The sequence below is a fragment of the Coffea arabica genome, chromosome 5e, assembly GCF_036785885.1.
Source record: "Coffea arabica cultivar ET-39 chromosome 5e, Coffea Arabica ET-39 HiFi, whole genome shotgun sequence".
Classification (NCBI taxonomy): Eukaryota; Viridiplantae; Streptophyta; class Magnoliopsida; order Gentianales; family Rubiaceae; genus Coffea; species Coffea arabica.
The window spans coordinates 46,097,512-46,108,745 of record NC_092318.1 but is presented as its reverse complement, the minus strand read 5'-3'; the positions used below and the strand labels follow the sequence as shown (position 1 = coordinate 46,108,745).

At 34.7% G+C, this 11,234-nt stretch overlaps 1 protein-coding gene across 1 annotated transcript; it reads left to right on the top strand.

The window, feature by feature from the left end:
- The first annotated feature begins 386 nt into the window (after nt 1–386).
- Nucleotides 387–2,059, top strand: LOC113687539 (phenolic glucoside malonyltransferase 1-like). The gene has a single exon (XM_027205128.2). It carries the CDS (start codon nt 477–479, stop codon nt 1,914–1,916), a length of 1,440 nt encoding a protein of 479 aa, XP_027060929.1. The 5' UTR covers nt 387–476; the 3' UTR covers nt 1,917–2,059.
- Nucleotides 2,060–11,234: the final 9,175 nt, after the last annotated feature.

Below are 11,234 nucleotides of genomic sequence, written 5' to 3'. Positions count from 1 at the left end.
ATCAGGATCGTAGGATCGTCTGAATCGCGATTTTGATAACCTTAACTTACATCTCATAGCGTAATTTTAACATCCGCAAAGAGCCGTAGTAAGGAAGCAAGAAAAAATGGCGGAGGCACAGTGACATCTAGGAATTTGGTCTAGTTACGTCTGTGCTAAAATTAGATGTCGTGACTCGTGAGCGAAATTCACACGTACATTAAAACTTACTAAAAAGTATAGAATTATACACATAAAATTAAACAAAAAAAAATTTACAAACCGCACAAAATTAGGCAAAACTCAACTGAAGCATTCTCAATTATTTTTTCACCCGTGCCTGTGCTCCTCCGTTCTTCACTACAAATACGAGCTCGTATATCCATTCGCCAACCAGACCAAAAAACAAAAGAACAAAAAAGAAAACATCTCTCCTTGTTTTCTTAATAGAAGAACACCTTTCCATCAAACACACAAATAGCACCAACCAAGGTAAAATGGCTACACCCGATGCAGTCACCGTGCTTAAGCATTCTTTAGTGTCACCACCGTCGTCTGTGGCGGCCACTGAAATGTCTCTTCCTTTAACATTCCTTGATATGCGCTGGTCGCACATTTCCCCCATCCAACGCCTCGTACTTTATGAGGTACCTCAGCTCTCTAGAGCCCATTTCATCGAGCACATCATTCCTAAGCTTGAACATTCACTCTCCTTGACACTCCAACATTTTCTTCCCCTAGCCGGGAATTTGATAGTGCCTTCCAATTCAAATTCTGGCACGCCCGAAATTCGTTACAAAAATGGAAGTTCACTAGCACTAATCATTGCTGAGTGTACCACGATTGATTTCAATTATCTTACAGCAAACCATGCACGGAATTGTTGTGATTTTCATCCTTTGATTCCTGAATTGAAACCATCTAATGAGGATGATTCCGGATCCACAGTCAGGACTACCCCAGTTCTTGCTCTTCAGGTTACATTATTTCCAGACTGTGGAGTGTCTATTGGAATCTCAAATCTCCACACTGTCGGAGATGCCGGCAGCATTTTCGGATTTATGAAGACGTGGGCAGCTTTATGCTCCAAATTTCTTGAAGACAATATCGACAGAGATGATGTTGCGGCAACTCTAGCAAGTTATTCTCCACCATGTTACGATAGGACTACGATCAAAGACACAAAGGGACTTGGCTCAATTTTTTGGGACCAAGGGGTCCTTTTCATAAAGCTTTTTGATCAAAATGAGAGTTCTACTGACACTACAGCAAAACCTATGACCAAAAAAGTTCGCAGATCTTTTGTTATTAGCAGAAACAATATTGAAAAACTCAAGAGCTTAGCCCTGCAAAAACGGCCACAATTAGTTCATTTATCATCATTTACGGTAATTTGTGCCCATGTTTGGACTTGCTTGGTAAAATGTCGTGGTCCAAGTGGAGAACATGTAGATGATGAAGAGGTGGAATACTTTTGTTGCACGGCTGATTGTAGACGACGTATGGATCCACCTTTACCTTCCAACTATTTTGGCAATTGCCAAACACTTGTTAGGACAAATGAAAAAAATGGAAAGTTAACTGGAGAAGAAGGATTTCCAATTGCAGTTGAGTTAATCGGGGAGGGCATTCATCAGAGATTGAAGAACAATGATTCACTCTTCGATGATGCCGACACGTGGTTGCCGGGTATTGCAGGTATAAATAGGGACAGGCTTGTTTCCGTGGCTGGCTCACCAAGGTATAACTATTACAATCTGGATTTTGGATGGGGAAAGCCTAAAAAGTTCGAGTTCATTTCGATTGATACTTCAGGGGCCATTTCTCTTAGTGGGAGTAGAGAAACAGATGGAGATATTGAGGTTGGTTTATCCCTTTCCAAGCCAAGAATGGATGCTTTTGCGGTTATTTTTAACGACCGGCTTAATTCTCTGTAAAATTCTACGGTAAAGGTTAATTTTGGGACACTTGTATGTCGTTTCTGGTTTTTGGTTGCTACGGTAAAAGTTGTTCTCTGTAAGAACTTTATTTGTTAGTACTACCAATTATGATAATTCAATGAGATTATGTTATTCACTGATTTCTTGAATTATTGAAGATCTTATGCAAGCCAAGAATGAATGCTTTTACTGTTATTTTTAACGACAAGCTTAATTCTTTATAAACTTTTACGGTAAAAATTAATTTTGGGACACTTGTACCTCGTTCGAGTTCGTTTCAATGGGCTTGATTCTTTGTAAAATTCTACTATAAAAGTCAATTTTGGGACACTTGTATCTCGTTTTGGCTTCTACAACTTTATTTGTTAGTACTACCAATTACATGTGTAATGACGATTATAATAAGGGAAAATCACCAACCATTGAGATAGATACATACACATGAGGATCGAGGAGCGTTTGATAATCAAGTGGCTATGGTGGGGGAGATTGGAATAAGTCTCTCCTTTTCTGGTTTATTTAGATCTAACAAGGTATTTGTTTCTTAACAGGACTCAAACACTGACAAGTAAAAATTGTAAGAAAACAATTCCGTTCCTTTTAACATAATCCCTGTGTTTGGTTTACGAATGTTTAGTTTACTTATTTGGCGTTTGGTTTTCACTTTTCATCAAAGACTAAAAAAGAGAAATGGATAGCTACCAAAAGTAGTGGATGAACGCTTGACAAAATTATGACCTGGTATCGTCCTAAACGGGTTACCCTAGCAGAAATTATCCTAATTTTAACGTGGTATGAAAAAATTATTACATTTCGCTTCATCGGGAGTTCATGGGGGTGAAACCTTTGGCCCTAGTAGCATATCCCCGTTGGCCTGAAAACTGGGGAAGAAAAATAGAAAAAAAAAAAAAAAGAAGACTTTCTCAGATGAGGAGACACATGTCTTCTCGTTGTAACATGTATGGTAACTTCAAAAAGTCTGACTTGTAAAACTAAAAGAATCTATCCCTATTTTGATTGTCTTTTCGCTAACCTATGGTTTTTTTTTTTTTTTTTGGGTCCAAAATGGTAACGGAAGCTAACCAATGGCATCGGAAAAAGTAAAATTGGCATAGTTTTTAGCTATAAATTTTCTTTTATAAAATAAAACGTACCGCCAGAAATTGCTTTGTACCGCTAAATAGAATAACTTAATAAGTATTAATTTTTTTGGGAGAGTAAAATGTTTTGCAATCATTAATTTAGAATTATTTGAATGCATGACCGACTCTTATTTTGGTTTCAACAATTACACAGCAAACAAGTGGTCATATGATCCTTGGGGGTCTAATAATAATTACCATTCCCAGGGACTCTCTGCAAGGGGGAGAGAGGGATTCAAAGGAGTCAAAGGGGAACTCAAAGGAGGCTGAACTACACTCAAACGAGACGGATGCGAATTTTGGAAGAAAGTTTGGATATTTTAGAATGCAGGCCAACGCATTTGATCCCTTGTCTTACACATAAATAGACCTCTAAAACTCTCCTGATGACCAATTACTTCTAAAGTAGTTGGTTGCAATAATACCCTTTCACTTCTTTTTGTTTTGGCATATGACAACTCTTCAGTTTAAGAAAATTAACTAGCAAGTGCAAGAACTTGAAAGAAAGATGAACTGTGTACTTTTCTACCGTTCTGGTAAGTTTCTATAGGGAATGGCATGTTTATCACACTGTATTGATATCAATCTTCAGTATAAGTTCAATGGATAAACAAATTATATCCGTTAATAGGTTGAAAATTTCAAATTGGTCTGTAATTATGTGGGGATTTTTTGGGTTAATTGGGTATTATCAAATTCAAATCCCACATTAAAGGTTTAAGCAAACCCTGCAGTACCATCCTTTTATTAGAAAACAGGTCACCAAATAAATCGCACAAAAGCTAAGTAGATAGCTTCTTACACTGTTACAGCAAAACGGCAATCCATTGACAATTGTAGTTGATGGCTATTTAATATCTAAGACACGTTCATGCGCCTTACAAGCACCAAAAACAAGCATTTGTAGAAAGTAAAAACAGAAAAACACCAATCTTCAACTGTTGCTTGAGTGCTACAATTCAGAAAACTAAAACAAACAAGCAGCGTTGTTTTCTTTTTTGAATTCTTTTTTCAATATTGGTTGTTGATCAATTAAGTGTGTATTAACACATTCAACATTTTGCTATGAGCTCTAAATTGTCCCCTTCATACCTTTTCAGACAAGAATAATCTTTAGATTAACCTTTCCCTAACTTAACAAGGGAAATAAATGTTTCCCGAATCTTTTTTTTAATCAACCATTGGTGGTCTTGGATTCTTATCCTAATCCCTAAGTGGACAGGCCAAGACTTCACAGTGGTCAATGAACAATGAAACACGAAGAAATTATTGTTGCTTTCCCTGCTGCTGTCTCTTACAATAATGCTGTCCAGAGTGCAGAGTACAATAACGGTCTCCATAGCCCGTAGTCAATAAGTTTCAGGCTAATTTTTGCAGTCCCACATCAATTGATAGTCTTTTGAGAGTCCATATCAATTGATAGTCTTTTGAGAAAATCTTATATATATTGATAGTGTATATACTAATATCATTGGATCTATAGTATATGTGCAATAGTTGAATTTTAAATTCAAATTTTATATAGTTGTTACTTATCTAATACTGATAGTGTATTCACTGTCATTGTAGAAAAAAAAATTAATCCTTTAAAAAATCCATTAATATGTACAATTTCTTAAAATATGAAATTATGTATATAAAAAAAAATTATTTAGCGGACTAACGGTCCAATTGGGATTACATTACATATATTAAAAAGGTGTTTTACAAGAAAAAAAAGTACTTTTAATGTGTTTGGTGAGTGTCATTACTTGAATTTAGGAGTATAATTTTTGACCATTAGTAGTTCTAAAAATAAGCTCACAATGGGTGATTTTAGAATAATTTTTGTATTTAAAAAAATAATTTAACAACTTTATTTTAAAGTTTAAACTAAATGAGGAGATAAATATGTTCTAAAAATTTAAAATTGCATATTATCAAATAAAAAATTCTTATGCAAGTTTGCACCCAGACAGTATGATTAGACATTTAATAAGTATTCTAACTAAAAATTCTACTAAGGGCTCGTTTTGGGGTTACGGTGCTTTTGGTCAAAAAGCACTTTTGGGTGCGAAAAATACTTTTGAAACATTTAATGACCATCATTTCATAAAATAAGGAGTGAAGTTTTTGGTATTAAAAGCACTTTTAGTAAACATTCAAATTTGGTGCTTTTAGAATTGCTTTTGTATTTTAAAAAATAAAAAATAAAATATAATTATTTTATTTTATATTATAAACTAAATAAAGAGATAAATATATTTTAAAATTTTAAAATTAAATATTATCCAATACAATAAGTACTTGTTGAACTATATATCCAAATAATATATTTAAAAGTACTTAAGCACTTAATAAGTACTTTTATTAGAAACTCTATTATGTAAAGTACTTTTTGATAAGCTACCGCAACTCCAAATGGGTTCTAATTGAGGTGCTTTTTGATAAGCCACCAGCTCACTGCAATTACAAACAAGCCTTAAGTTTCGTAAAATATTGGACTTGTAGTTATCATTAAAGCAATGCATTAAGTCACTTTTTTTTTTACTTAAGCACAACTACAAAAAAAATTATTATTTATAAGAACATATGTAAATTAGTTTTTTTTATAATAAAAATTCCAATACTAAAGGTAAAAAAATTATCATTTAACCAGTGGAAGCACAATTACAAAATAATTCAATAAAATAAAAAATTCAAAAAAGAACTATACCTAAAAATGTAATATTTTTTGGCTAATATGTACCTCCACCCGTGGCTATAAGTCGCTTATATGGTATTTATAAATTATTCTCCAACACGATTCTTACATTAACAGTTAGAACTGGGCATGCTATCTTTTATTATAAAATAATTTATCTTACCAATTTAACCAATTTGTGCTAACTGTATTAGCACAACTAATGTGTGAATAGATTGAATCAAGAAAAATAAAATTTTATTTAGAAAAATGAAATGCTTATTGGAAATAGTGGGAATTGAAAAGGTGAAAAATGCGGTCAAAATGGGATAAAGGAAAGCCCAAGCTTTGCTAAATAATTAAAAAAATGCTAATATCTACAATATTAATGCATTCTAAGTCAACAACCATACAAATTTTTAAAAAATAACTATAAGTATATTCATTACGATGTACTAATTAACATCGGTGAAAAATTTTCTAAAAGATATCCAAAAAATTGATAGATATTCTTTGAGGTGATTTTCAAAATTTTACAATGATTATAAACCTCAAAATGGATATTTGATTTCAATAAAATACAAAAAATACAAAAATCTATTTTCTTGTCAATAAATATTCAATTTCTATCAATGTTAATAAATTTGGCAATGTCATAATTAAAGTTACTTTAGATAGATAAAAAAGAATAATTCATATGCTCCATATGAATTAAAAGATAATGCAAATTTTTTAAGAAAGATAAAAATTGTTAGAAGAGAGATAAACTATAACACAAATTGATTGGAGAAGATTGAATACAAAATTTTAATCTTTTAGCTTTAATGTTTTATGTAATATGACGCTTAGTTATCATGACAAACTAATTTAGTCGGTTAATAAAGTTGGCCAATGTAATGTCATCAATCGTTAATGGAAAATTTAGATATACCGATAGAATTGGGTAATGGTGTTCGTTCCATTAGTCTGGATAAAAAAAGAATGAAAAATCTTATGAAGCACATAAAATTTACTCAATATAGTTTACTATAGATGGAAAAATTATTGTATTTCTAATAACACCTCAAATATAAATTTGAACACAAATTTAAGTACTTTTCCTTTTTCTAGTCAAAATATAATGATACCAAACTGGCACGAAGAATGGCTTAACTTTTTTTATTATGTTTTAACTAATAAAAGGCAAAATCCTTGACTCTTACATTTCAATATAAATTTGATATGTTCTTAAGGTATCAAAAGAAAAAGAATATTTTTTTTCAAAAGTTTATGGTTAATCTTAAAAGTTTTATGCATTGCTTTGTATTTTTCAAATTGTCAAAAATCATATTGTTGTCCTATAATACTCCATCATTTTGCATTTTATTAGTTAAAATATCATTAAAACTAAAAAGCCTCAAAATATATTTAGTGAGATACCTTATTCAGGATCTGAATTTCATGACAATAGTGCAAAGATTGGAACTTTCAAGTTTGCTGGGTACCTTTAACACTTCAACCACTACAAGGCAAAATTACTTGAGTTTATGTTTAAAATTTTATTTTAGGTACTTTCAAGGAACCAAAAATTAATTTTATTCATTCTTAATTTCTTGTGAGTTTTTTGTTCATAAATTGTTTTCTTACTTTTTTAATGTATTTGGTGAAGACCTTTGAACTTGCCCTTTCTGTAACGTGATCATAAGCTGCCGGTTTTGCACCGGCTCTTTCCCTCTTTAACATAGCGGTTTGGCCTCTTGTTCTCTCTCCTACCAAAACAACCTCGAACTCTGCATCTGCATGCATTGCTGTCGTTCCCTTATTTACTCTCCCCACATAGTGCTTTGACTTAATTCTCCATAAAAACCAAATCCTAATTTCCAATTCATAGTCTTTTGTCTTTTGGTTACTTCTTTGGATCCGTTGCTGGAAGAACCAAAGGACTATCATTTTGTAAGTTCCTTTTCCATCCCACCAAGAGTGCATTATCAAAATGGCAGACTTTTTGGGCATAGACTCAGTCAATCTGAGATAATAAATGCTCTTTTCTATGTCTCTCTGCTCGCCAAAAGAGAGCTGAAACAATTACCAAACAACAACGATGAGTGTAATTCTTTTCCAATGCCTGCCGAGACGGGGAATTCAAGCTGCTATTTTTCAGGATTAGATGCTGAGAAACTGAATTCCAGCTTCCTTTTTTTTTTTTTTTTTCTGGTTTGTGGATGGAATTACGCGTATAGAGGATGGTTGATAGATAGTCTCTTGTGCTTTCTTTGTCCACCACAGTTTGCTGCCAGATTCCAAGGACATCTGAAAATGCTACATTCTAGTCACAATTGAGTAATCGACATCTGCTTTTGGTGAGTTTCTAATTTCAAAGTACATTTTAAATTTAAAAAAAAATCATTATTGTCTGACCTACTTATTGTAATTTTCTGCACCCATAAAACTAGTTAATTTTTTGCCCACCTCAATTGCCTGGTATGGTCTCATGCTTACAAGCAAGCAAAACTATGTGGTCTCAATTGTGCAAGCAAAAATCTTGCACATCAAAGGTGTAGCTTTCACGTGATCCATTTAGAGACTTAGGTTTCGTTTGATAAAATTGAATCTGAATACTGAAGTCTGAATTTTGAAATCTGAATACTAAAATAATTAATTTGCTGAAATTTAAGCACTGAAAAAAAATATATGAATATCTGAATTTTAATACTAAACCTATTTATACTGTTTGATAAATATTTATAACTGAATGCTTAATAAGTTTCATTTGACAATTTTGCCCTTATATCTTTTCATTCAAAAAAGAAATGGAACTTATGATTTAATTAGTTTAAAATTGTTAGGTATAAAAATGACAATATTTATTTTTAAATCAAATTAATATAAAGGATTATATATATTATATGAGGAGTATGGAGAATACGTGAAAGTCATTAAAAAGGGAAAAAGAGAAACAAAAAATCGTTAGATAGAGAATACTATATTGTTTAATTAGATAAGAATTTTGAACATAATTAATAAACAAAGGTAGATTTGATAGATAAAATAAAGTAGTTGAAGTAATTCTATTGATTCTTATCAAAATTAAGCATTCAATTAGGATTCTTGTACTGAAAAAAATACACACAAGTTCAGCACTAGTTAACAAGTTCAGCAGATGAATTTTCATTTATCAAACAATCAAACCATCTGAATGTCTGAAAATATTTAGTTTCAGCACTATTTTTTATTATCAAACAGACCCTTAGTGCCACAATGATATGGACGATAATGTCAGGAGCAGGGACGTAATTGCAATTGGAGCAAAAGTTTTAGGGGGTGTTAGTGTAATTAGCTTATAGAGCCAAAAACTGTTAAAAGTTAGTTATAACTAAATTTGTTAACATCAGTTCATTACTCCTTCTGAACTGCAGTTCCTGAGGAGATAGTCTCTTAAATTCTGGACTCTTGTCTGGATTTTTGGGAACTACCCTAGGTATGTTGGGCCTGTTTGGAACCTGAGTTTTTAGGGAGTTTGTCTAAAACTTTACTGTAGCGCACTGTAGAAGTTTTTAAAAAAATTTTGTAAAGATTTTTGTAAGGTGAAAAACTTTTTTGTAGAAGTTTTGTTAAGATAAAAAATTTTATAAAAGTTTTTGTAAGGTGAATTTTTTTTCCTTTTCTTTTTTTTTTCTTTCTCTTTCTTTTTCTTTTTTTCCTTTTTCTTTTCTTTCCTCTCTTTCTTCTTCTTCTTCTTCCTTCCCCCTCCCGCCACCCCTCTCCTCCTTTTCCTCTTCTCCTCTCCTCTGCATTTCCCCCCCCCCGCCTCCTTCTCCCGCCAGCCCCATTCCCCCGCCAGCCCCTCTGCACGCCAGCCCCTCCCCCCGCCAGCCCTTCCCAGCTGCCGCGCCACCCCCTCTGCCCCAGCTGCCGCGCCACACCTCTGCACGCCACCCCCTCACCTCTGCACGCCACCCCCTCTGCCCCAGCTGCCGCGCCACCCCCTCTGCCCCTTCCCTTCCCCTCTGCACGCCACCCCCTCCCCCCACCAGCCCTTCCCCCGTTGCCCCGCTAGCCCCTCTGCCCTGCCCCTTCCCCCTCCCCTCTGTACGCCACCCTCTCTGCCCCGCCACCCCCTTCCCTATTCCCCTGTTCCCCTGTTCGCCCGGTTCTTAATCATTTGGAGGTCAGCACCTGCAGAGTAGCGGGCCTCGCTCCATCCTTTGGAGATGAACGAGAAAGCCTTCTCCGCTGTAACGATTGAGCGGGACGGCGATGATGATGAAGACGACGTCATCCGGGCCTCCGGGGAGGCTTTCATATTAAGCATCATCTGGAATTTTGGAAATTTAATGCAAAATTTGATTTTTTTTTTCCCGCCTGGGGGTTTGCATAGAATTGCAGGATTGAGGTGCTTATGACTTGTGAGAGAGAGCAGAGTTAAAGGAGCAAAGGAAAAAAGTTTTTTTTCCCGCCGTTGGCTAAGATTTTGGAAAAAAGTTTTTTGTGTATTATTTTAAAGTGTGTAGGTAAAAAATTTTGATAAGTTTTTTGGGGTTCCTGTAGCAAAAGTTGTTAAAAAACTAGTAGCTAAAAAACTTGGCCAAAAACTTCACTTCCAAACAAGCCAGTTGTTCTGTGGTAGCTTGTAAATACTGATCCCTCTATTGGCAGAGATTGGATGCCTGTACATCCCAAACTTTGGTTCAGCCATCACCTTGTTGCCATCCTTGACTGTCCTTCCTTGTAACCTGAGAGCCTGTTCCTGCAAATGAGCCACCTCCATAACTCCAGAAAAAGTATTTGGCTTGAGCATTCTCACCATAGGTTTAATCTCCTCCTTGAGACCACTGGTGAAACTGGAAGTGAAGTATTCTTCACTAAGGCTTGGATTCTGAATTAGCATCAATGTCTTTAACTCCTCAAACTTTTCTTGGTAGACCTCTACTGTACTCATTTGCTGCAGTTTATTGAATTCCTCTACAATATCTCTACAGCATGATCCTTTGAATCTCTGACAGAGTAGCTCCCCAAATTCCCCCCATGTTAGCCTTGGTTTTTCAAATTTGATTCCCTGGAACCAATTATCAGCTCTACCTTCTAAAAACATCTCTACTACCAGCAATTTATGTTCCTCGGTTACCTTATTCAGCAAGAAGTACTTATTCAGTAGGAAGTACCTTATTGAATTCCTCTACAATATCTCTACAACATGATCCTTTGAATCTCTGACAGAGCAGCTCCCCAAATTCCCCCCATGTTAGCCTTGGTTTTTCTAATTTGATTCCCTGGAAACAATTATCAGCTCTACCTTCTAAAGACATCTCTACTACCAGCAATTTATGTTCCTCGATTGCCTTATTCAGTAGGAAGTACTTGTTACATTTTCTGATCCATTCCCTAGGATTTTCCCCACTAAACATATGTAACTCAATTTTTGGAGGATTATAGCCAGGAATCTTACCCAAGAACTCGCAACTTCTAGCTTCCTCATCTGCTCCCAAGTTCAGCCTCTGGTGGATGGGAGGTGTGGGTAGTAATGGTGTACGA

Excerpts from the sequence above, each read along its gene's own strand:
- LOC113687539 (XM_027205128.2), top strand. The coding sequence starts at position 477 with ATGGCTACACCCGATGCAGTCACCGTGCTTAAGCATTCTTTAGTGTCA.